This window comes from Bacillus rossius, chromosome 14 (assembly GCF_032445375.1).
Source record: "Bacillus rossius redtenbacheri isolate Brsri chromosome 14, Brsri_v3, whole genome shotgun sequence".
Classification (NCBI taxonomy): Eukaryota; Metazoa; Arthropoda; class Insecta; order Phasmatodea; family Bacillidae; genus Bacillus; species Bacillus rossius.
In genome coordinates, this window is record NC_086341.1 from 1,760,287 (window position 1) to 1,787,793 (window position 27,507).

Genomic DNA, 27,507 nt, shown 5'->3' on the forward strand with positions numbered 1-27,507 from the left:
TCAAAGAGTTTAATCTGCACTGTAGTTTACACAAAAAATTTATTATTTTATAGCTACCTCGATATTATTTATTGTACGAAGTATTTTTCTTTCAGAAATGTATCAGGAAATATCAATTAATGTGATGAAAATTTACCAGTAAGTGTAAATTTTTTTTACGGTGGCATTTACACAAAACATTGCAAACAAGTTTAGTATCATTCGTAAAAAAAATGATGTTGCAAATAAAAACGGATATAAGCATATATATTTTAAAATCATTATCTAATCAGTCGATTATAAGGTGTATCGATGACTGCAAACACGTAGGGAACGCTCCAGAACCTCGAGAACACTGAATGGCTAGACTAGTTATTGCAAGGACGAGTCCCAGTAGGGGGCGCGCGAGGCGGGGGGAGGAGGCTCAAGGTCACGCCAGGAGCAGAGCAAACAGGACGAGCGCCAGGCAGCAGGGGCAGGCGCACCCCCGGCTCCCCCCAGAGGCCGCGGGGCGTCGCGACGCCTCCAGGTTCCCGCGGGAGACCTGCTCGCGACAGCGGCCCACCGAGTCCAGGTCCAGCGCGCTCATGGGCTTGCCGTTCAGCTCGAGCGGCGAGATGCAGAAGTTGCGCGCGCGGAAGTCTCCCGACGTGCAGTTGGCCAGCGCGCCGGCCAGCAGGTCGTGCACGCGGCAGTCACACGGGAAGTGGTTGCCCACCACGCTGAGCGTCTCGACGCCCTGGATGACGACGGCTCCGGGCGCCGGCGCCTCGAGCAGGTGGTTCCCGTGGAGCCGCACGATCCGCACGCGGTTGGCGGGCCTGATGACGAGGCCCTGGATGGCGTCGATCTTGTTGTTGAAGAGATTGAGGCTGCCGACTTGCGTGAGGCCGTCGAAGGCGGCGGCTCGCACCACTCCGAGGTCAGACTCCTGGATCGCCAGCATGTGCACGTGCGTGAGGCCCCTGAAGGTGTGCGGCTTCAGCGATGCCAGGTCCATGAAGGACAGCTTCAGCAGCCCCACCGTGTCCAGCTCGCTGAAGGCGTCCGGCTCCAGCGAGCGGATGCCCGACGGGAAGATGAGGTGGTCGACGTTGGTGAGACCCGAGAAGGCCGCCGACTCGACGCGGACCAGAGGGTTGTTGCTGAGCAGCAGCAGCCGCACGTTGGAGGTCCCGGCGAAGGCGTAGCTCTCGACGCGCTGGATCCTGTTGTTGGCCAGCAGGATGGTGGACACGTTCTGCAGCCCGGCGAACGAGAACTGCGCCACGACGGCGAGCGGCGTGTGCTGGATGGACAGCTCCTTGAGGCGCGGCAGCCCGCGGAAAGCGAAGGGCCGGATGGCGGAGATGTTGTTGCCGTCCAGGGACAGCTTGCGCAGGCCGCGCAGCCCGGCGAACGCGTCGCTCTTGATGGTGGGGAAGTGGTTCTTGGTGAGCGACAGGTGCTCCACCGTGGGCGGCAGGCTCTTCACCGGGATCTCCGACAGCCCACCCGTGTTGCACAGCACCTGCGGGCACACGAACTGCGTCACAGTCACCTCCACGCACCGTCTCTGCAGCGTGGATCTCCGTCAGCCCGCCCGTGTTGCACAGCACCTGCGGGCACACGAACTGCGTCACAGTCACCTCCACGCACCGTCTCTGCAGCGTGGATCTCCGTCAGCCCGCCCGTGTTGCACAGCACCTGCGAGCACACGCACTGCGTCACAGTCACCTCCACGCGCCGTCTCTGCAGCGTGGATCTCCGTCAGCCCGCCCGTGTTGCACAGCACCTGCGAGCACACGCACTGCGTCACAGTCACCTCCACGCACCGTCTCTGCAGCATGGATCTCCGTCAGCCCGCCCGTGTTGCACAGCACCTGCGAGCACACGCACTGCGTCACAGTCACCTCCACGCGCCGTCTCTGCAGCGTGGATCTCCGTCAGCCCGCCCGTGTTGCACAGCACCTGCGAGCACACGCACTGCGTCACAGTCACCTCCACGCACCACCTCTGCAGCGTGGATCTCCGTCAGCCCGCCCGTGTTGCACAGCACCTGCGAGCACACGCACTGCGTCACAGTCACCTCCACGCACCGTCTCTGCAGCATGGATCTCCGTCAGCCCGCCTTGTTGCACAGCACCTGCGAGCACACGCACTGCGTCACAGTCACCTCCGCGCACCGTCTCTGCAGCATGGATCTCCGTCAGCCCGCCCGTGTTGCACAGCACCTGCGAGCACACGCACTGCGTCACAGTCACCTGCACGCACCGTCTCTGCAGCATGGATCTCCGTCAGCCCGCCCGTGTTGCACAGCACCTGCGAGCACACGCACTGCGTCACAGTCACCTGCACGCACCGTCTCTGCAGCGTGGATCTCCTTCAGCCCGCCCGTGTTGCACAGCACCTGCGAGCACACGCACTGCGTCACAGTCACCTCCGCGCACCGTCTCTGCAGCGTGGATCTCCGTCAGCCCGCCCGTGTTGCACAGCACCTGCGAGCACACACGCGCTGCGTCACAGTCACCTCCACGCACCGTCTCTGCAGCATGGATCTCCGTCAGCCCGCCCGTGTTGCACAGCACCTGCGAGCACACGCACTGCGTCACAGTCACCTCCACGCACCGTCTCTGCAGCATGGATCTCCGTCAGCCCGCCTTGTTGCACAGCACCTGCGAGCACACGCACTGCGTCACAGTCACCTGCACGCACCGTCTCTGCAGCGTGGATCTCCGTCAGCCCGCCCGTGTTGCACAGCACCTGCGAGCACACACGCGCTGCGTCACAGTCACCTGCACGCACCGTCTCTGCAGCATGGATCTCCGTCAGCCCGCCCGTGTTGCACAGCACCTGCGAGCACACGCACTGCGTCACAGTCACCTCCGCGCACCGTCTCTGCAGCATGGATCTCCGTCAGCCCGCCCGTGTTGCACAGCACCTGCGAGCACACGCACTGCGTCACAGTCACCTCCACGCACCGTCTCTGCAGCATGGATCTCCGTCAGCCCGCCCGTGTTGCACAGCACCTGCGAGCACACGCACTGCGTCACAGTCACCTGCACGCACCACCTCTGCAGCGTGGATCTCCGTCAGCCCGCCCGTGTTGCACAGCACCTGCGAGCACACGCACTGCGTCACAGTCACCTGCACGCACCGTCTCTGCAGCATGGATCTGCGTCAGCCCGCCCGTGTTGCACAGCACCTGCAAGCACACACGCGCTGCGTCACAGTCACCTGCACGCACCGTCTCTGCAGCGTGGATATGCGTCAGCCCGCCCGTGTTGCACAGCACCTGCGAGCACACGCACTGCGTCACAGTCACCTGCACGCACCACCTTTGCAGCGTGGATCTCCGTCAGCCCGCCCGTGTTGCACAGCACCTGCGAGCACACGCACTGCGTCACAGTCACCTCCACGCACCACCTCTGCAGCGTGGATCTCCGTCAGCCCGCCCGTGTTGCACAGCACCTGCAAGCACACACGCGCTGCGTCACAGTCACCTCCACGCACCGTCTCTGCAGCGTGGATCTACGTCAGCCCGCCCGTGTTGCACAGCACCTGCGAGCACACGCACTGCGTCACAGTCACCTCCGCGCACCGTCTCTGCAGCATGGATCTGCGTCAGCCCGCCCGTGTTGCACAGCACCTGCAAGCACACACGCGCTGCGTCACAGTCACCTGCACGCACCGTCTCTGCAGCGTGGATCTGCGTCAGCCCGCCTTGTTGCACAGCACCTGCGAGCACACACGCACTACGTCACAGTCACCTCCACGCACCGTCTCTGCAGCGTGGATCTCCGTCAGCCCGCCCGTGTTGCACAGCACCTGCGAGCACACGCACTGCGTCACAGTCACCTCCACGCACCGTCTCTGCAGCGTGGATCTCCGTCAGCCCGCCTTGTTGCACAGCACCTGCGAGCACACACGCACACTGCGTCACAGTCACCTCCACGCGCCGTCTCTGCAGCGTGGATCTCCGTCAGCCCGCCTTGTTGCACAGCACCTGCGAGCACACACGCACTACGTCACAGTCACCTCCACGCACCGTCTCTGCAGCGTGGATCTCCGTCAGCCCGCCCGTGTTGCACAGCACCTGCGAGCACACGCACTGCGTCACAGTCACCTCCACGCACCGTCTCTGCAGCGTGGATCTCCGTCAGCCCGCCTTGTTGCACAGCACCTGCGAGCACACACGCACTACGTCACAGTCACCTCCACGCACCGTATCTGCAGCGTGGATCTCCGTCAGCCCGCCCGTGTTGCACAGCACCTGCGAGCACACGCACTGCGTCACAGTCACCTCCACGCACCGTCTCTGCAGCGTGGATCTCCGTCAGCCCGCCTTGTTGCACAGCACCTGCGAGCACACACGCACACTGCGTCACAGTCACCTCCACGCGCCGTCTCTGCAGCGTGGATCTTCGTCAGCCCGCCCGTGTTGCACAGCACCTGCAAGCACACACGCACTGCGTCACAGTCACCTCCACGCACCGTCTCTGCAGCTTGGATCTCCGTCAGCCCGCCCGTGTTGCACAGCACCTGCGAGCACACACGCACACTACGTCACAGTCACCTCCACGCACCGTCTCTGCAGCGTGGATCTGCGTCAGCCCGCCCGTGTTGCACAGCACCTGCGAGCACACGCACTGCGTCACAGTCACCTCCACGCGCCGTCTCTGCAGCGTGGATCTGCGTCAGCCCGCCCGTGTTGCACAGCACCTGCAAGCACACACGCGATGCGTCACAGTCACCTCCACGCACCGTCTCTGCAGCGTGGATCTCCGTCAGCCCGCCTTGTTGCACAGCACCTGCGAGCACACACGCACTACGTCACAGTCACCTGCACGCACCGTCTCTGCAGCGTGGATCTGCGTCAGCCCGCCCGTGTTGCACAGCACCTGCAAGCACACACGCGCTGCGTCACAGTCACCTGCACGCACCGTCTCTGCAGCGTGGATCTGCGTCAGCCCGCCCGTGTTGCACAGCACCTGCAAGCACACACGCGCTGCGTCACAGTCACCTCCACGCACCGTCTCTGCAGCGTGGATCTCCGTCAGCCCGCCTTGTTGCACAGCACCTGCGAGCACACACGCACTACGTCACAGTCACCTCCACGCACCGTCTCTGCAGCGTGGATCTCCGTCAGCCCGCCCGTGTTGCACAGCACCTGCAAGCACACACGCACTACGTCACAGTCACCTCCACGCACCGTCTCTGCAGCATGGATCTCCGTCAGCCCGCCCGTGTTGCACAGCACCTGCGAGCACACACGCACACTACGTCACAGTCACCTCCACGCACCGTCTCTGCAGCGTGGATCTCCGTCAGCCCGCCCGTGTTGCACAGCACCTGCGAGCACACACGCACACTACGTCACAGTCACCTCCACGCACCGTCTCTGCAGCGTGGATCTGCGTCAGCCCGCCCGTGTTGCACAGCACCTGCAAGCACACACGCACTGCGTCACAGTCACCTCCACGCACCGTCTCTGCAGCGTGGATCTGCGTCAGCCCGCCCGTGTTGCACAGCACCTGCAAGCACACACGCGCTGCGTCACAGTCACCTGCACGCACCGTCTCTGCAGCGTGGATCTCCGTCAGCCCGCCTTGTTGCACAGCACCTGCGAGCACACACGCACACTGCGTCACAGTCACCTCCGCGCACCGTCTCTGCAGCATGGATCTCCGTCAGGTGAAGCCTACAACTCACATAGTTTCGGTTCCCTGCAAGAATTTCCCGAAGATTTCCGAAGTTTTGCGTTTTGGTATCAACGCCACTTCAGCCGCTAAATCAGAAGTTTCCAATGAAAACAAGCATGTTGTGACTGAACTAACCTAACCTAACCCTTCGATTTTTTTTTTAATTTTAAATTTTTTAAAAAAATCCGAAGTTGCACGAACATGGTAGGGAACCGAAACTACGTGAGTTGTAGGCTACCGCTCCGTCAGCCTGCAAGTGATGCTCAGCGCTTGTAGGAACCAGTCACGTGATCGCTCAGATGTACTTACACAGCAACGTAAATCGTTTACATCCCCACAAGATTTAATTTGGCTATGTTAAAATTATTTTGAACAAATTCATCCTACAATATTTAATTTTTTCTGTAGCAACAGCAAATAATTTCTTTCACCGCGAGCCACTCCTTCCCCTGAAACCAAGGCAGTTCCCGGCCTGCCCGCCGGAGAGCGCTGCCGGCGACAAGCGCCCAGGCACCGCTTCTCTGCGCAGTGATTGGCCGCGCCTATTTGCATACATATTGGATTAATTTATTATTCCGACCGAGCGGCTATCAGCGCCGTCTAACCCACGCACCAGCACTCCCCTGCCCTGCCAACCCGTCAGCCACACGCGCGAGCTAATAAAAACAATAATGCCAATAACCAGTCGCGACCTCGGTGATGGAATGCTTATTTGACCAGATTCAACCAGAGGGTGGTGGGAAGGGGGGGAGTGTTGTCTCCCCCACCCTGCACCCCCTACCCCCTCATCTAGCTTCTATCCGCGACGTTCCCATCGCCTCGTTTGGGCTCGGTGAACGGCATTTGGTGGGTTCGTGAATGAAACGGTAGTCACACGGGAACGGAAATGCGTAACCAGGGCGCTGCCATCTGTGGCGGGTTGCTGCGAACCAAAGTTCACAAAGCCAAAGGGAAAACTTTGTTGTATCAATGTTTAGTGGATTTTAACAAAATGAATTCGCTTCATTGTATAGTTCAAAATTTTATGAATTTTTCTCAAGACAAACCAGCAATGCAGTATGTCCAAGAAATTTTAATTTTTTTTTTTTGCTGTTGTTTCTTATTTAATGATGCCTGTGTTCTGTTACAAGCAAAATATTTTTAATTATATAAATTTTTGCATTCATATATTTATTTATTTTGCTCTAGTATTATTTTCCCAGCATTTTTACTTGTTATGTGTATTATCGGCGAACCAGATATTGAATTCTGAGAGCCCACGTGTGTACAATTGATTATGTTTACAATAAAAATTTTCATTTTGCATTGTCGATTTGTTCTTCAAATATTATTTCCATCTGTGGTGTGTTATATTCTGTGGCTATTCTCAATTTATGACCTGTCCATTTATCAAGGAAAGTAATTTCCCATGTTTGCCCAAAATAAAAATAAAAATAATAAATCTGAGTGGGTTTTTCAGCGCTCGCCATAGATGTGTAAAATCTAACCGCGGTAACGAGCAAATTCATGTTCGGGTTGGAAATACAATTTTAACACGAAAAATCGAGCTTCGGACTAGAAATTTAACGTTTAAAGCCGAGTGTGATAAATGTATACTCAAATTATGCTTGCGCTGGTGGTTTCTTCCTTGTGATTGGCGGCCGTCTGCAAGAGTAGCAATCGTCCTGTCTGGCCGAGCTATTCAGGACGCGTTTGCTTCTGCGCTGGACGGCTGTGATTGGTGTGCCGACAGTAGAAATAAACCCAGCCAACCACATTACACGATCCAGTCTCCCAGGTAAGTTATGTTTAGCGATGGGATAACGCCCGTGTGACACGCTGCAGTGGTCCCTGAGCCGATGGCAGACTTATGACTAGGGACACCTGTATTTCGCGAATACATTTCGTGTCTTGGTACATCGCAAAACACCGTCGTTTTTTCCTTGCAGTTATTGGCTGTGGTCGGCGAGAGGTATTTTCCCGCACTTGACGGGGCCAATGGGAATGTGGATACCGTACTGCTGCACGCACACTATTCGCCATTACTCTAAGAAAAAAGCTACAGTGTTTTGTGACATACCTTGACACGAAATGTTTTCGCCAAATACAGGTGTTCCTACCTATGACTAAAGCAGACGCCGGAACATTCACTCTGAGATAACGCGTGGTTGCAGGCACCAAATGTTGGTAGCCAGAACCTCCTAGAAACCAACGCAGACTGCTGATACGAGGAAAGCTATCTGATTGTTTGTCAACATTTGAACTATTTTGAGACCGTGGTGTGGAACGTTCTGCGCACAGGCTGGTACTGATGTCTGGTCGCTGCTACCTCACGAACCTTGTGAACCTGTTACGAAACCTTTTTTTGTGTGTCCTTCCGCGTACTTCTTCCTCATTGGCCAACCTTCACGGAAGTTATCCGTTCCAACAAACGACACAAGAGCTCTGCGGAGTCTAGCCGGAGATAACTTGTCCCACGAAACTCAACATCTCCAGATTTTTCCATTTTTTAAGTCATACTTCTTCAGGCTCGCCATTAAAAAAAATGAGACTAAATTTTTTCGATGTGAAAAACCATGTAAAGAAATTTTCACAGGATGTAATAAATGCTACATACAAATAAAAATTATATATGTGCTTTTAAATCTTAAACTTTAGTGACTGATATTGAATACTAGTCCATGTCATTAAAAAAAATATTTTTTTTTGTGAAGATTAGTAATAGAAATTGTGTTTATAAACATTTTTCAAGTGTATTTAAACTAATGTGTTGATGTTCCCGTATGTATAATATTTTTCTTTAAAAATAATCATTTTTTATTTAATAAATGTTTACAATTAATTAATTAAATTAAGCATTCCGCATTTTTATTGATTTTCATTATTAATTACAATTTATCTAATTTTTTAACTACGTTATATAATTAATTTTATAGTTGCATTATTATTGATATTGAATATTGAGTATTAATTTAAAATTTAAATTTTATTGAATTTATATCACTCCAATCCATTAAATTTTTATTTGCATGCAAAATAAAAATAAAAGTAAGTTAACTTCTTACGCGCGTACATAACTACCCAGAGCCATTTTTTTTTACTTCGGGAGAGTTACAAATCCGTAATTAATTAATTTTTTCATAATTAACTGTATTTTTTAAAAAAATTTATATTTAACAATCTGTTAAAAATTAGACAAAATGAAAGTGACGTTTATTTCACAGGTTAGAGGCATAGGTTTAAAATAATGATGACCCCTCACAAGAATTAAATTCCCGTTTCAAGTATTGTTTCAAAAAGGGTTATATTTTACGAAGTTATTTATATAGTACGGACGTTCTTAGATTCATCAAAAAATAAATAAATGTTGTCGTCACTGATACCGTTGACGAGAACGTTTGTCGTCGCACTGTTTGCAGCCGAGGTCTCCAGTCCTGGGATCACCAGGCAACTGAGAGCCCTACCCCACAAGAGGGGGTGGGAAGGGGTGGGAAGGGGCTAACACCCCTGCGAAGAGCAGCCGCGCGAGTATTGTTTTGCTAAGCGGCGCCCGTGCCTTGCAAAGGCCCGAGCAGGAGTCTGGAGGGGAGGGGGGAGTTGTGTTCGCAACAGCACCCTCCCTCCTCCCCCTACCCCCCCCCCCACAGAGCCCGGCCTGCTCTTTGTTACGTCCGCCCGCGGAACGAGAAGCCATAAACCTTATTAATTCCCGCACTTGCCACGCCATTACTTAGGTCCCGCGGGAGCAGACGCGAGGGGAGCGAGAAAAGAAGCAAAAAAAAAAACAAAAAAAACACGACCGCCACCTCCCACCCCCTCACTTCCCCCAGCGGAGCAGTTGTACGGCCGTGTCTACATTTATACAACTTTTCTAATTAATTACTTTCCCACCTGCGCCCCGGAGCAGCGAGGAGAGAAAAAAAAACAATGTTTTTTTTTGTATTTTTTTTTGTAAGCTGCTGCCGGCGGGGGCCCTCCAGGGACTCCGAGTTGTTCATTGGGCGTTATTAGCTTCCCAGATGTGCCGCAGTCGCCAGCTGCCGGGGCCGTCTCAGCTGCAGCGCGCATCTGCACGCACCTCCGGTGTCCACCAGACCACAACACCCCCCGTCCATGTTCCACGAACAATCACTCAGGGACCTGTTCAGCTCCGATGACCAGGTCAGCTGTGAATGGGAACGTGCATGGATCATTACAAGAAAATATTAATGTTTGGTAAGTTCTCTCATAAAATTGTAACGTGTGTACCTTCCATAGGCGTGCCTACAAGGGAGGGGGGGGGGGCAGGTGGGCCATGCCCCCCCCCCCAAATGTAATTACTCAGATTGGCATTTTCTTTGATGCGTTCGTTAATATTCGTATATTCCTGGCACCGTGACACTCAAACTGTGCAAGTATTGCCAGATAAATAAAAATGCTTGCCGGTTTGTTTAACTTACAATTGCCTGGATATCATTACATTTTTGTTCATTGGAAAACAACTTAAAATTATGATAGATATTTCCAAGCTGTTGAGAGAAAGTTACATTGACTTCTTTGCGTGTTCGTAACCATAACTTTAGGTTAACTTGAACGTAATTAAATACACTAGAATGTTTCTAAAAATTATTTTTGTAATCAAAACTGTTCTCAATTTGTTGAGTCTATTAAATTTTGTAATTGATTGAAAAAAAATAGGATGCTTTGCAGGTTTTTAATATTTGTGTTTGTGATTGTAATCAGAACTTTGAGATAAAGTTTGCGCTAGCGTAATTTCGTAGAATTTATTACCATGTAAATGAAAATATTTTGCAGGTTTGTTAAAATGTGTGTTTTTTATAAGAACTTTATGTTAATTTGAACATAATTAAGTAGAATGTATTACCATGTAAATAAGAATATTTTGCAGGTTTGTTAAAATTTGTGTTGGTAATCAGTGCTTTGAGTTAACTTGAAAATACTTGAGTACAATATATCACCACATAATACAAAATATTTTTTAATGATTTTTAAAATTTTATGGATTGAACATTCATTCATTGTAAAACCAGGTCAGTTGAAAATTCAAGCTATCGTGGTTTAAAAAACATGTACCTTTTGAGTGTCGTCTGTGTCATCTATAATTTTGATTAATTTTTTTTTCTCGATAAATTATGTATTTCAAAGCAAAAAATATTTTAATATGTTTGTTAAAGTTCTGTTGTCTGAATTGCTGTGCTTCATTCACTAAAAATAAGTTCATTTCAAGGTAGATCTGGACCAAGCTATTGGAAAATTCGAGGGGGAAAAATGTGTAAGTACCCTTTAAACATTGTCTATGGGGGAAAAAAACATATTTTGAAGATTGTAAAATTATACGGATATAAATATTAACTAGTAAACATATCTCGTTGATACTGCACAAAAATATAAACAAGTCAATGAGTGAATGTATTTAGGCTATTTAACATTCTAAATTCAGCTCCTGATTTAAAAATTTAGCGGGCCCCCCCCTAATGGAAATGTCTGGGCACGCCTATGGTACCTTCGTACACACTCAGAAAATCGTCATTGCCCCTAACGTGTCTGTGGATGCCGCCCGCGCAACACAAGACCGCGAGGGGGAGGGGGGGGGGAGGGGTCGCGGCTTTGAACGCTGCGGCTGGTGGTCGGGCTTCTTCGGAAGCGGTCGGGCGTCATCGGTTGCGCGCCGATTCGCCGGAAAAGGAAGTCGATCGTCGTTCCCCCCAAAACGTACGAGACCATTCTGTTGTAGCCTGGTAAGGAGTTCTGCGCGTATAAAAGGGCAATGCTTCGAGTCAACAGAAAGCAGATCAACTGGGACTTCACCGAGGCAATCCGCTGCGCTGTTCGGACACCGCTCGCCGCACTACGCTGTCAACATCGTGGAGTCGCCGCCGCCTAGAGACCCCGACGGACTTCATGTTGGTGAGACTATTCATGTCATACACGTTGCTAGAGACAAGTTAATGAAGATCGTGTCGCTCGTCAAGCATAAAACTCTGAGAGCAGTTGGAAACTGAAACCAAGTCTCGAGTATGAAGTAAGTCGTGATAGGCGAGCGTAAGGCAACTTCCGTGAGGGCGAGCGAGTGGGGCTGGAGAAAACATTAAGAGAACACTTTTTTTTTGTACCAACACTAAAATACGGGAAAAACTGTATAATCATTTTTTGTAGACCTCAACGTCATGATGAGTCAGGCCTAGCCTACGTCACAGATATTTGTAGGTATGTAAAGGTTCAAGATAATCCTTACCCAGAAAAGGAGTTGGTTGAAATGATAGCATTAATACTATATATGGCATTTGATGGATTATAAAAAAATCAATGTTTAATATATTTTACGTTAGGTAAATAATTTTTATCTTATGTGCTATTTTTTGTTGTTATTTAATATTTGCTAGTGACATTATTAATTTAGTTTTTATTTTATTCTATTTGTGAGTACTTTTTGGTTTTTCTTGGCTGTAGTTTTTATGAAGTTTATCTTGCACGTGCCTACTTAGCAAAGATGTATGTGGTTAAGTGTAAGACAGTGCCTTAACGCCTTAACTCCGCCACTTAAGATAAGACAATAAAATAAATATATGTACGAGGACCAGCTAACAAATTACACATAAACCAGCTGTCGGTGCTTCACATATCAAGTCAAGCCTGTAGGACGTATACTTGAAAGAAGGGAATTTTTTATTTTTAATGCCTCAGTAAACCCCCCTTCGTAGCTTATTAGGATCTGAAAGTAATTACAGCTGTGGCCAGGAGATGCAGAATGCATTAACAATGCAGAAGCCTTTGCCACGGATACGAAGAAAGCACCAACAATGCAATAGCATTAAAAGAAGGGAAATTTTGATCTTTAACACCCCCTGAAACCCTCTTTGGGAGCCGATTTTCGTAAAATCCTTTCTTAGTGGATGTCTATGTAGCAGAAGGAATATACTTGCCAAATTTCAAGTCTGTATGTCTGGTAGTTCTGTAGAATTCGTGATGAGTTAGTGAGTGAGTGGGAGTTTGCTTCTTATATACTTTACCACCCCTTTTCACCCCTCTAGGGCTGGAATTACAAAAAAAAAAAAAAAAAGTTTCTCAAGAAACACCTATGCATAATTTCATACTTCTAGACCCATCCGTTTGAGCTGTGCTTTGTCTGTCAGTCAGCCAGAGTTAAAAGTTTTATTAAGTATATACTTAAGTGTTGTACGACCTGTCAGCTTCTATGAGTCAAAGGTCGCTGGTTTGACTCCCGGCCGAGTGGGAGACAAACTTCCAACCCGTGTTCAGGACTGGGTAGACACTCTGCTGAGACGCCTACAACATGTGGTCATTCTTCGATCCGCGCTTAGTGATAGGGCACGCGAAGACTGCTGCCTAGTGCGTACGGGCGAAGATACATGAGATGGGCTACCCAGCGTCGCCCTTAGCTCCCGAAGGGTCCTGGGATTCTTCGTAAATTTAAGATGAACATAATTTGCAATGTATTGGCACTAACACAGATGATTATCAAGTATTGAAAGGTCCATAATCCAACTTTCCATGGTTCGGCATTTGCTATATTCCGGCACCACTTGGTGGCAGAAGCTACTTGGGTGATTTTACACTTATTTATCATGAACTTCTCGCCTTTAGATGGATAATTGATAAAGCACAATAGGGTCTCGTGGTCACGTACTCTGTGTGCTACCACTGCGGTAACATCAGTACACGGCGGTCGATAATTCGATACACAAAATATGGCGCCCAATACCAGGTCCTTGCGGAGTCCCCGCGCGCGTGATCCTTGCTCGCGCTAGGAGGACTGCGCGAACCCATTTGCAGATGAGTTTGGCGGCGTCCTTTTGTGCGTCGCGGCGCCAGCGACTGCCAAGTTGCCCCGCGGCGCCGCCAACTTGCCCCGGCGTCGCTTCTTTGTCGCCTCGCTTTCTTTCCCCTCCCGCCAACCGCGTCTCGGGTACGCTCTGCTTCCGCGACAGCTCAATGCACCTGTGGAACTAACCAAATATGTGTCTGCACGCAGAGACAACAAAAATATCGCAGGCAAACATTCCTTCGGACGCCGACTGCCAAGAACTTTGTACGACACATGTCTATGGTTATTTGTGCACATACGAAATTCGTTTTTCTAGATAATACTCAGTATTTAATACAACACTATGAGCATAATTATATATTTTAATTGATCTTTAATACAAAGCGAAAAAAATTTTAAACCATGAAAATAATAATTTAATATTCGATAATTCGACTTTATTTTGTTGTATCATGCTTATTATGGGCGCAGTTGATACTCGGAAGCAATTCAGGGTGTGGCCAGTCCCCTGGTCTGAAAAGGGAAAATATTTTGTTGTTAAATTTATCTTATTTAAATGATTATTTTAATTTTATTTTTAGTAATTTTTAGAATACTTATACTTTTGTATAGTTTGTTTTACATTTAGTGTATTTTTTTAGGTTTAAACACACTCAGTAATTGTTTTTGCTATGCCAGCGGAACTTTTCTAGGGAACTTTGTTTGCATTAGTAGGCGGCGGTGTTTGCCGTGGAATGATGTAAAAATGCTTTGGTGAACTTGTGTGCGATGTGCGATGACTCGCGCTTAGTGATGTTGAAAGTCCGGACGGACGTACAAGGTTGATAAAGTGGCGGTGGCGAGCCCTGCGATGACTCGCGCTAAACGCAGCCGAGCGACCACGCTCACGCACGCGGTGCAGCGGTGTTCGCGCGCGTGCAAGAACGTCTCGAGTGCATGGCTTGTGGAGGGGGTGGGCTCGCGAACAGACAGGCAAGCACTCGGCTAAGACACTCGCTAATCGGCCGCGACGGAAGTCGGACTAGCGGTCCGCGACAATGTTTGTGAACGAGGCGGAGGCCTGGGAGCCCGAAGGCTCAGCCTGTACGACAAGGACACTGGCTGTGTGTTTTTAAAAAGACTTGCTGTCGACGATGAAGATCCTGGACTGGTTTGCGAGTGCTTTTCGCATTTTATGTATTATGTATTATGTATTAGTTGAATGATGTTCTACAACCACCGAGAATTTTGCCGTTTTAGCAAAAGTATTTTCATTGAAACGCCTTTTTTTGCTACAAATTTTTGCTACTTGTAACTACATGCCTCGTCCCGTTTTTTTAATGAAATAATTTTGCTACTGCAACAAAATTCGTAGTGATCTTGGAACTTCATTCAAATTAAACATCATCCTGGTGGCCAGTGTGCCATCTGAAGTACTTTCCTATTTATTTACAATAAAATATATTATTCAGTCAAATTTCAAAGACTATTACCAGCCCTGCGAAGTACTTTAGACCTTTAGTGGTATAGATGTTTTAACTTATTTTGTCGTGATGTATTTACAGGGCCGGATTTAGAGGTCTGGAGGCCTCGGGGCAACAGAGGATCGGAGGCCCCCTGGCCCCAAATTATTTTCCAAATAAAATGAACCATTTTTTTCAGTCGAGTTTTCCAATAAATAATTTATTGTGAAATCAAGTAGATTCTCTTAGTATTTAAAAAAAAACATACATAAATATAAACGGAGACAAGAATTATATGCAATTAAATTTTAGTGTTAATGAACGGAACCTTCTGTTTGTAGGGGCCCTCCGTTTGTGGAGGCCCCGGGGCTTTTGCCCCGATTGCCCTCCCTAAATCCGGCCCTGTGTATTTAAAAGCAACATTGTAGTTTACTCCCATTTTCCTTCAGTGTTGTATGGGCACAATTTTTGTGAATTATGTTTAAAAATAGCATAAATCTGGTTGAGAAACCCATCACATTACTTCTGCGCCCTTTACAAATGTGCTGTGAAATCCGTTCAGCCGCTTCCCCGACCTTATCGCGTCGCGTCTCAGTTTCTCTCAGTCTAACTGCAAACTGCCTCCCAGAGTCTACAGCCTTCTCTCTCGGAGCATATTCATTCCATTTTGTCTCGCTATTTGTCGTCCTTTCAGACAAAACAAACAAATTTAGCTGGCGTCTTGCTTCTTCATCCCTTATTTACCGTTTAAGAGATAACTGTTTTTCTTGGGAATTTCGTCCCGGAATCCTTTGCGCGCTGGTTTTCTTAATTTTCGAGACAGGCTTGCTAACACGCACAACAACTGAGGATATTTTATATCTTTTCCGAGGCATAACTTCATTATAACTTTACAATTTTTCGTTATTTGGCCATATTCGAATATAATGATTGGAATCTAAAATAGATGAATTTGAATTAAATAATTAATATGTAGTTATAGCATTATTATATATTACATAAATATTTCGTATGTAAATGTACAAACAATACTAGGATAGCAGTCCAGTTGTAACAGCTAAAGTATTTGCTGTAATTGTCAGGAGTAATTCAAAATGAACGAAATGCCACCAGCGTAATAACGTCGAGTGCTGATTTCTTGGAATGCCTGCAGTTCACAAGGGAACGCCAAGCCCTTGATGAAATACTTGCAAAGGTGACGCAAATCTTGACGACAATGACAGCCACTTGGTCTTTCACGACCTGAGGAAACTCACTTTCTCTCTCTCTCTCTGTGTTTTTTTATATTTTTCAGTGGGGTTACTTTGTGAGGGGCGTATTCTGAGCAGCCCATTTCCAGGATTAGGTCTGAAACGCCGCTGAATGGGGACAGATGAAGGGAAAACTTACGTAGAGGCGAATTTCTCTCTCTTTTAGTCTGCCGCAATTTTTTTTTTTTTCACTTTTACAAAGAATTATTTCATTACCACTTAAGACTAAATGGCACATGGGTTATTAAAATACCATATTCTTTAAAAAAAAACATTTTCATACGTATGTAATGGACATACTTTTTGATGAGTAAATTTTGATGAGTAAGAAACTGTATTCACGTTGTTTCCAAAAAAAAAAAAATTCATATCGAAATAAACTTTTGAACCATAAAACCAAACCAGCAATTTTTAATTTATTAATAGAATAGACCTGAATGTTCAGCACCAAGATTCAGCCAGGGCCACCATATTATATTTATGATACTACGTATTACATCTTGCATGACCTTGAAATTTTATCTTTGACTAGTTTTTGAAAGTAGTGCATTATAGAGGATAACAGATGGATCAAGATATATGACGTCGCGTGTGGCTGCCGTGACGTCACGATGGTGGGGGTAGGCACGTGCATTCCTGGTTGTTGATTGGAGAAGGGGGAGGGGGTCGGTCAGTCTGCAGGCGGATGTTATGGATACAGGACGCGTGGCCAATTTTAAAGTTTCTTTATGGGGGTTGCAACCGATAACTGCGAAGTCCGCGATATAATAGCTTTTTTAAATGAAATACGTTTTACAAAATAGTTTCCAAATTAAAAATTATATTTTTTTTTATAATCAGTGTTTACAATAATTTCTTCTTTCAACAAAGTACCTACTTTAAAGGTGAGTACGTAACTCTTTATTAATTTAATTTTGTTTATCCTTTTAAATGTATAATTTACTAAGCTTTTAAATTCAAACGGGTATCAAGACGGTGGACTATAAAATATTATTGAAAGAAAAATGGCGGAATCTAAGATGGTGTATCTAAGATTCAAAATGGTAGTATTTTTAATTTCTGCCTCTAGAATTTTTTTTTTTTTAATATCCGAGATTGCGTAACTCAAAATTGCTTGAACAAACATGAAGGCCGTGATCAAGGCCAAAGATCAAGGTGGCCATGATGTACCGAAAACGTAGCTGGCGGTCATGACAGCATCCAAGATGTCAGCCGCGATGCCCCGAATCCAAAATGGCGGGCAAACATCGGCTCCGCGGCCTAAAGGTCGGCGCCGGACGTGTACAAATTACACTCTTCTTGTTGTATGTAAATATTTGAATATTTGTCCCCAGTTTCCTGATTATTGTCATTCTGGTTTTTTACATTCCTACATATCTCGCTGTCTGCAAGACATGAATCAATCAAGCAGATGTCGGGAAAGTAATCGCACTTGACATGCAGCAAGTAACTACTCCAGTACTTCGGGATGTTCCGGGGAAACACAGGGAAGAACAAGCAAGTGGGGAAGCGATCTACCTTAAAATGTACAGCAGTGTTAACAAATTATTTGCTTAGCCAAATACGGAAAAATTAACTAAAACTTAGATCTTCCAGTCAGTTACTTTTTTTTTATGTTCAAAACTGTTTTAATCGTTTAAAATAAGTTTGGCGTCTTTTTGACACGAATTTCCGACTGGAATATGAATGTCTTTAATCTCGGGTTGGTAGTCACTTCGGTTGAGGATTCGACACCGCTTAACACTCGTAAACTATGAACTCTACACAGTTGAAGTGAATACATCTTAGTAGAGCAGACTTCGACCGTGGTCGTTACGTATGGCTCACCCGGTTTACATTTGCCGTGATGACGTAATGAGCGTTGTTTGGGGAGCTTTGATCTGAAGTCAGTGAGAGCTGTCACTCCGAGAATAATGGACCGATTTGCGTGATTTAAACTTTGAGTTGCTTGTGAGTGAGCACTGAGTGGTGCTGGTCATTTTGGAATAACTATAAAGTTACTAACTTTGGTTTTGGAGCAATCAATCGCAAAATGTCTAAGCGAAAACAGATTTTTGATGGAGAAAATAAAAATAGAAAATAGCAAAATAATTCTAGCGGAAGCAAAATAAAAATGCAGAGAAGTGTCGTTAGTATCGAATGAGATAAAAGTATCCGAGAGAAATGAACCAGTGGGAAAAACGAGCCCCCGAACGAGCCGCGAAATTGCGAAATAGACTACATAAGGGATGTAAGAAAATAAAGTTAATTTTACCTGTTTATGAAATAATTAAAAATATTATCTGAAATATTATCTTATTTGGTTTATTGCATATTGATAACTCACGAATAATGCTTATGATAGCCAAAGTAACATTCAAAAGACAGCAAAGAAGTCTGCAAGTGTCTGTGCGAACGTAAATTATTATTTATTTATATAAATGATATGAAGTGTATAGTTATTGTTAAATACCATAATGATTCATATAACGCAATTTGATTTATTTTCCTAGCGTTTTAGTTTCTGAATCATAGCCTCTGCAAAGTAAATGTTTTTGGTGTCGCAATTTTTCTGGCGTAGCCTCCCGACCGTCAAGTAAGCCGTTCATCGAATTCACATCAAAAAAATAAAAGCAATATCAATTTTGTTAAATTATTATTTTTTATTTCACAAACAAAATTTCCCGTTCAGCGCGATGGAAACTCACGAAAACAAACCCCTGGCGGCTGCAGTCCAAAATACAGCCTACCCAGGGATTTATTTTAAATTTATTTTTTAGGAAACATGTGACATATGCAGTGTCGTTCAAGACTGAGTGGAGGAAGGGTGTATTAGTAGCAGGACGTAAACGACGAGGGAATTGCCCGAGTGGCAGGTAGCAGCCACCATAGGCATGGCCTCGAAGAGGGGCGGAAGTAATTTCTCAGCCCCTTGCACTCCAGCCCCCAGGGCTACATCTTGCTTTCTGTCCCCCCCTCCGCTTCGCCATCTGTTGCTCGTCTGCCACTTCCAGGCTCACCTAGGAGAGAGGAGGGGAGATAATCTCCCCCCTCCCTTTCCTCTTGTTCCAGCCTCCCTCCCTGCCCGTGCCGAATCACGAAAGAAACAAATTTATCTGATGGCTTCAATGCGGCGCGCTGGAATTCGTTTAACCAGGTCCTCCCCCGCCGCGGGCGCTTGGGCGCTTGTTGCGCCGCGCGGGCCGGCACCTGCGGGCCGGCGGCTCGGGGCGACAGTGGGCTAAGCGACAACGCTCGTCCCACCGCGTCGCGTACAAGAAGCACCCCGATGTCACCCGCCAGCAGCGAAGAATTCTGTCCCCGTCATGAGAGCTAATTTCCGTCACTAACTGGTAATAACAGAATCAAGTGTAATCTTCGTACGTTTTTTTTGTTTATACATTATATTGAATTTTAATAAATTGCTCTGTTTTTTATCTTTAATCTTTATAAAACTAATGTAAGGTTTCTTAGGTTATATTTTTATATATTTATTTCTCAGTCATTTATAAATGTTTACAATCGTCAAAATACCGCATGTAATTTGAAGTGACTAGATGCACTCACAAACCAGCTTGCTTTCGTGAGTGGAAAATTTCCTGGTTAATTAAGTGAATATTGTTAATACAGTGTAAAGAAAGGGGAAATAAATTATGTTATTATATTATTATTATTTCCGTGACATGTAATTTTCCTGGTTGGATATGTTTGCATTCAACATGTTCTACATAATACGTGTGTTGATACATTTTTTATTATTTAATTATTTTATCATATGCTAATTAGATTATTTTACAAACAGTACGAAATTCCTTTAAATATAGTGACGATTATAATTGGCAATTTTTATACATACTATTTTTTTTTGTAATTAAAATATTACTTAGGTATGAACACAATTATTCAGTAAACTTGGGTTAACATTTTTTTTTAGATCAAATTGGTTTAGTAAATTTGTTATTTAAATATTAAATCAACTCTGACTGACAGACAATGCACAGTTTAAATCGGTTGGTGTAGACGCAATAGATTTAACATAGGAGTCAATTATATGACGTAGATGAGCACCAAAAAAAGTATATTTATTTTGATTTTAATTCATAACCAAAAGGGGTTAATAGGGGATGGGAATTTGGGAAAATCCTTTCTGGGACTCGGCTAGTTGTACATGAAAGTCAACTAACTACGGCATAAAGTTGTGAAATTAATTTTCCATCTTGCAAGAGCGTTTCCTGACCAGCCAACCAACACGGCCGACATGTTTCATGTACGCAAGGATCCCAGCAGACACCTGGAAGAAACTCACACGTCATCAAACACAGACGACAATGCACTTTTGACGTGACAATGTCTAATAAATCTATGAACGCCGGCTGCACGCACGAAAAAGTGTCCCGTAACGCACATTGTCCCGTTACGCTGTGTCCCGTTACGCTTATTGTACGCTTGCGCCGCATCTATCTCTCTTCCACTCGATTGGAAAACAACCATCGATTTGACTTTTTCGAGGCACATTAAACATGAAACACTCCCATTCGTTTTCTACTTTTCCTATCATCGTCCTATCCTTAACAGAATAACACAGATTGGAAGATTAAATACCAAACATGTATAAAAGTTGTAGTTAAAATAATATCTTCGTTAAAGTAATAATATTTTAATTAATGAGTGCAAATAAAAGTAAATTTATCAATTAAATTGTAGATTTCATTTCACTCCTTCTTCGTATCCATACAAAATAGTGATAATTCAATAAAAATGATTCAATTTTATTCATAAAAGTATGCAATAATTTTATCAATGTTTTGTTATGACGTTGTCACGTTAAACTATCGTCCGTAAACCGACTTTACAGACAACCAATTTTTTTTAATACGCAACTGTTAAATACTTTGTACCCAGCTTTTCTGTTTGATGTGTACACATGTCAGCTCTCGGTGTAAGGCGTTTGGCAGGAGTAATTTAGTGAGTGGAACGGAAGTCACACGGGAACGGAAATGTGTAACCACGGTGCTGCCACCTGCGGCAGGTGGCGCGAACCAAAGTTCACAAAGCCAAATGGAAACTTTATGGTATTAACTGTTTAATGAATTTTAACAACAGGGGCAATTAATTTCTTTGTCGAAAGTCAGGTCTAAAGCCGGGTCTAGCGGCGAGTGCAGAAACTATGTGTGATTCGTGTCCATAAATGTGGTTGTAAACATAATCTTTGTGTATTTATCGCGCTCGGCAATATCCTAAAGAATTCTACGTTGAATTTCATTTCCGATGAGACGTGAACGCGCGGGCCAATTGTCGCGGTGCGTCGTCGCTCGAGGGGAAGCGTTGGATTGGTGGAGCTGGCGCAGCCAGGCGCCAGGGAGGTCTGTCATTGGTCGGGAGCCAACCCTCCATCCGCAAATCTCCCGTCGCCAAGGCAGCTACGTCGACTATCGAACCATTCGAGATTTTGCCGAGCGAAAGTTTAAACTATATAATGAAACGGCTCCGATAAAAGCGAGAAAGACTTGAAAATAGAAAAATACTGAACCCCGGCTTTAGACCTGACTTTCGACAAGGAAATTTAATTGCCATTGTTGTTAAAAATTCATTAAACAGTTAATACCATAAAGTTTCCCTTTGGCTTTGTGAACTTTGGTTAGCGCCAACCACCACAGATGGCAGCACCGTGGTTACACATTTCCGTTCCAAGCGACTTCCGTTGCATTCACAAAATTACTCCCACCTAAAGCCGTGTAACGAGAGCTGACACGCTTACACATCAAACAGAAAAAAAAAACTGGTTATAAAGAATTTAATAGCTGTGTATAAAAAAAGGCGTAGTATCGTCGTCGTGATTGTGTGAGTTTCTTTCAGCTGTGCCTGAGACCACTGTCAGCACTCCGATCCGGAAAAAATGCGTCCTCAGTGGCCCGGCTAAACGAGGCCATTGCTTCTTGCAGACAGTTGCCAATAACAAAGTAAGAAAGCGCCGGCGCTGAAATTTCTTATTCCAGACCAATGAGCGTTTAGATATCTTCAAAATTAATTGTCTGCTGTCGCTACAATATTAGTAATTTGTAGAGACCTGCAAAATTCGCGGATTCATTTCGTGATATGCTACAATTCAAATAATTATACCTTAGCGCTGCTTATACCATTTTGGTTCACTGTTAATCTGGAGCAATGAGGGCCAATTAGAGACCCTCACTCGTAGAAGTGTCGAATCACAGACACTCAGTCGAGACGACTCGCAAGTCAGCAGCCAATGAACAGGTGGCATTTGGCCGAGTGTATAGAGTGTAGTACAGTCTATCCTGGAGGTCACTGAATCGGCGAATTTTGCAGGTCTCTAGTAATTTGTAACCCTCAAACTGTCATCAGGGTGAGGTTATGTTTCGCTTCACTGCCGAGGGACTTAAGGATCTTCCCCGGCCGAAGCGACCCGCTATGGTTGCGGAGCTATCGCAGCGGGTTGCGACTTGTGCCGCTCTGCCGCGGACGCGCGCAGTCCCGCCTTATATATTAGCACTTCCATCTCATCATAGCGGCTTGCCCCGGCGCGGGTGTGAAAATATGGCCCTGGAGGGAGACGACAGAAGGAAGGAGCCGCGGATAAAGATAACGGAGGGGAAATAAAGGCGCCGCGAGGCTGGGCCCCGCCGCTGCAGATAAGGTCGCCCCGCCCGCGCCGAGTAAATACAAAAACGAGGTAATTTGATCTCTAGTAACGAAGAGGAAGCGACGAATCTCTCTCGCGGCTGTTGACTCGCTCTTGTGACGCTTCAGGCGCTCGAGAAACTGATTTCTGCTCGCGCCCCTTAAAGAGAGACTTGCACTTTCCCCTTTGTTTCGAGCAACGTGTATTGAGGCTGTCCCTAAATATTCACTCTGGACAGTTCCTGTCATGACAGAAGCAATAATGATTTGCAAAGAGATTTAAAAAACGCATTTATAGAGCATCCAAACTAATCTGGATATTATAGAACCGACTTCTGGAAGCCATTCATGTTGACAAGTGCACAGTATTCAGTCCAAAAGTATCCTTTCTTGTGCACATTCCCACTAACCACATATTAGGACAAAGGAAGTTCGCATTCAAAAGTCTTATTGGCTGAAAGAAAACCATTAGAAAGAGTTCAAAGGTGTTCCGTTTAGTTGGAATTCACTATATCTTGCTCCCGCTAACAAACAGGTGTGTATGTGATTACGCATTGCTAAAAAAAGGTACAATCAAATGATTGACATAAATGTCACAAAATTTTATTCAATAATATATTCGGTTTTGTTTTAGAGACTTTGTTGCTCGTAACTATATAACAGGCAATTTTTTGTGTTCAGAAAAAACAAATCTGGTTTGTGTGATAGTATTTTTTTTTTTTTGGTAATTAATGAGAAATTTAAATATATCTGCAATAAACAATTGCTTGGTCTTATTTAAGGGATTAGTCTCGGCTATTTTGAATTTTTGCAATCATGCCTGTTTTGAGTTATTTGTCATAATGACAGGATATCAATAATATATTCCCAAGCTTTCATCCCTTGCTACAGACTCCAGTGAGGAGGAAGTATCTGTTCTCCGCGGGAGACCACAACTACCATAATCACCGCATCCGTCCGAGGATGTTGACTTCAACAAGTGTCCGAAGTGACATAATAAAATAATGCTAAACTTATTCCTGTGGATGTAAACTAATATTTAGAAAAAATGTATAAGTAAACTTCAGTAGTGGACGTTAGGGAGGGGTAGAGAGGTTATATTCCTTCCTGAATTCATGCAAAAAATATGCAAGATCTCGGTGAAGGCGGTATGTAATCTTTGGTGATGAAAAGTGGCATGTTATAATCTTAAACTATAAAAGCAGTTATGCATGCTGAGCTTGACGACTTAACTGACAAAACTCCTTGTTAACGACCTATGATTTGTTTTAAATACAAAAATTATTATTTTAATCGTTTAAATCAAGCTCCCTCTCAAAATAAATCCCTGTATCTGCCAATGTAAAACTTTATTCATTGCCAGATCGTGGACATATTAAAAATTAACTTCTGGTGAGCTACAAGGCTGCAATAATGTTTATGAAGTGTAACCAGTAGTTTGAAATTGGTATTAGCTCGGGCGATGGCTGATTGCATGTCTCTGGCCCGAGATCTGCTAGCAGTGTCATGTTAGCGATGGTGTAATCGAGCAAAATGTTTTTGGGGGAAGTCAACATCCTTGAATACCGCGACATTAGCAAGAAAGGTTCAGTGAGCTCCAAAAAAAGGTCACGATATTCCTCTACACATCTGAGCAATGACGACTGTTCATTTACTTCTGACATCGCGTGACGTATCAACTGGATAGACTGTGTTTTAATCATTTTTTTTTGTTTAGGGTTTCTCATTATCTCACAGTTCTCCAGGTGGTCTGAGAGCCGATATCAGAGTTAGAGTATTTAAGTTTTAACCTACAGTGTAACTTATTTTTGTTGTAAATGAAACTGAAATATTCATGTAAAATTACAGATATTTGTAAAGTTGTACATTTACATGTAAACAACTATCACTACACAGTAATAATGGTTCGGATTCTTACCCAGACATTTATGCTTTGTGTTGTCCCAGTACCTTAATCAGTTAAAAGTTATTTGTAAACCGTCCCCTGAATAGCTTTCCTATAATGACAGCGCATTATTAAACATTAAAACAAAATAAAGTACGATTATTGAGTATTTTATTATATTTGCCATGGTTTAAAAATCATGTTTTAATGAAACATCAATTGAAATATAAAAACTGTGCCCCAGTTTTCATAAGAAATTCTCAGTATTATCTCGAATTGAACGTATTTCATATATGCACAAATAAACATAGCCATGTATTGTGCAAAACTACAATATCTTTCTTGTATTACAAACTATTTTCGGGCAACTGGTTGACAAAGGTATCTTTTATAAACGTTAAAATAATTTTTGTTTGTGTAACGAAACTAAATCGATAATTTTTCCTGTTTCTGGAGATGGACGAGACATCTATCTACTCCCCGTGTCAACGAAACGGTAAGGTTCGGTCACGCGCGCCATTTTGGATTCTTTTTTCCTATTTTTTTTTGTCATTACCTACTGTTATTCAAGGGTTATTCCTACAAATTATCGCGAAAGCTCCCTGCATTTTATGTTCCGTCTGTTATTTTGTCACCGGATATTTACTCATGTCATCATCATCACTCAAGAGTTCACTTTATTGTCAGTTAATTGCTCACAAAACTTGCCACCAAAAAACAGGTTGGTAGTAACGCTACAGTACCTTTTTGACGTGACAACGTCTAATAAATCGATGAACGCCGGCTGCACGCACGAAAAAGTGTCCCGTTACGCACATTGTTCCGTTACACTGTGTTACGTTACGCACATTTTTCCGTTACGCTGTGTCCCGTTACGCTCATTGTTCCGTTACGCTGTGTTCCGTTATGCTGTAGGCGAGTGCAGTAATAATAGGTTAGGTTAAAATTGACTAAAATATTATGGTGATTCATATAATTGATGGTAGATATTTGATTACAATTTATTTATATGAAAACTTGTTCATTATTTTATTTAAACTTTATAGTTAAACGCCAGTTTTTAAAATTACTTACAAGTCATCTACACGTGAACTGTTTCATCGACTGTTTATAAAGTGAAGTGAAAAGTTAATGTGGTTTTCATTGCTTATTACAACAACAATTTCGGCAATAAAGGTTAATTATTCTTGCATTTTAAAAATCTGATTACTAGTATAATTTCAAGTATTTATTCTTTTATTATTAAAATAAAAATGATTCAATTTTATTCATAAAAGTATGCAATCATTTCATCAATGTTTTGTTATGACGATGTCACGTTAAACTATCGTCCGTAAACCGACTTTACAGACAACCAATGTTTTTTTGCGTGAAAGTGTGTCTCGTGGACCACAAGGCGATGCAACCCTCGTGTCACCAGATATATTGAATTTCATGGCAACAAAAAAAAGCGTTTCATCGCTAATTCTGGCGGGACCTTAGTACTGAAGCCTTAAGAAGGTTTACACGTTGAGAATCGCAAGAGAGGAAGATGAGGACCCGAGGCGAGCCCACCTGGGTCTGCGACAGGCAGATGCACTCGGGCGGGCAGGAAGCGGCGGCCACGGCTTCTGTGCGGCCCGCAGCTGCAGCTAGCAGCACCCACTGCACCAGCCAGCCGCGCCACATGGTGCGGGGACCCGCATCTGCAACACCAGCGCCCGTCCCCCGCTCAAGGCCCGGGTCTCCACGCGCCGAGCCCAGAGAGGACCCAGGAGGAACATAGGGAAACCCAGGGGGAACATAGTGGGACATAGGGGGAACATAGGGGAACCCAAGGAAACTAAGGGAAACCCAGGGAAACCCACGGGAACATATGGGGAACATAGGGTGAACACAGGGGAACCCAGAAAAACATAGGGAAACCCAGGGAAACATAGGGGGAACATAAGGTGAACCCAGGGGGACCCAGGGGGGACCCAAGAAGTCCCTCACTGCGGGAAGCCTGCCTGAGCTTGCCAAAGCGCGACTCTGAAACGGGGTTTGATGTCAAAACTACATCTAATGAAAAACTTTATGTACATATACTTATCAATTGTCTTCTCATAACATGCGTGCAGACCAAAACATGGGCAGTGTGCACGAGCACCCTATTCAGGTCGGTCAAAAACCCATTTGCACAACTCTCGGGCCGTCTCGCCCCCACCCCGTCAGATGTCCGCTGCTGATCTGCACCAACAACTAGAGCAACGATTCTTGCACGCATTCAGGTACATGAGTGAAACAGTACTCACACGTCAGGCACTAGCCGCGTCCGACGTGTACTCGCAAGCACAAACACAAACCTCCTCACTCACTCTGAGATAAAACAGTAATTAGGATGGTTACACTCCATGAACCCCACATGAGCCTGTTTGGTGTGCTCGTTGGTCGACGAGAATCCTTTGGTTCACAACTGGCTCGAGGTGGTCGAGGGAACTATCGTCCAATCACCGTGAAGCAGGTGTACATGTGCTTCAGTTCTACATTACTTCCCAATGAATCAGCGAAATAATCCAAGTTCCCCCCCCCCCAATAACATTCGATTTAGCAACTTATTTGTTGAATCACACCCAGGTAATTCTAGAGTACAGTTTCTCTTCTCTCGTACACGTTTGGCGACCAATAAACAAATTAGTTAGGTTCCACTTCGTTCAGTTAAACATAATTCAATGCTCAGCCTGATATCTTAAATACTTTCTCTGTTAATTTCAATAAACATGTTGTTCAGCTTCAACTACAGCAGACTTGGGAAGCACTTTAGAGAATAACGTAGGGGCAGGCATTTTTCACGAATAAATCTGAACGCCTATTAGACTGCAACAAGTTATACTCACACCAGCGGTTTCTTCATTGTGATAGGCGGACG

General features: G+C 45.2%; 1 protein-coding gene across 1 annotated transcript; it reads right to left on the reverse strand.

Annotated features, from left to right (window-relative positions):
• Window positions 1-409: 409 nt before the first annotated feature.
• LOC134538989 (chondroadherin) lies at window positions 410-26,994 on the reverse strand. The gene is made up of 3 exons (XM_063380650.1): window positions 26,988-26,994; window positions 26,175-26,305; window positions 410-1,489 (listed from the first exon to the last, which is right to left on the reverse strand). The coding sequence occupies exons 1-3, from the start codon at window positions 26,992-26,994 to the stop codon at window positions 410-412; spliced, it is 1,218 nt and encodes a 405-aa protein (XP_063236720.1).
• Between the last annotated feature and the right edge of the window lie 513 nt (window positions 26,995-27,507).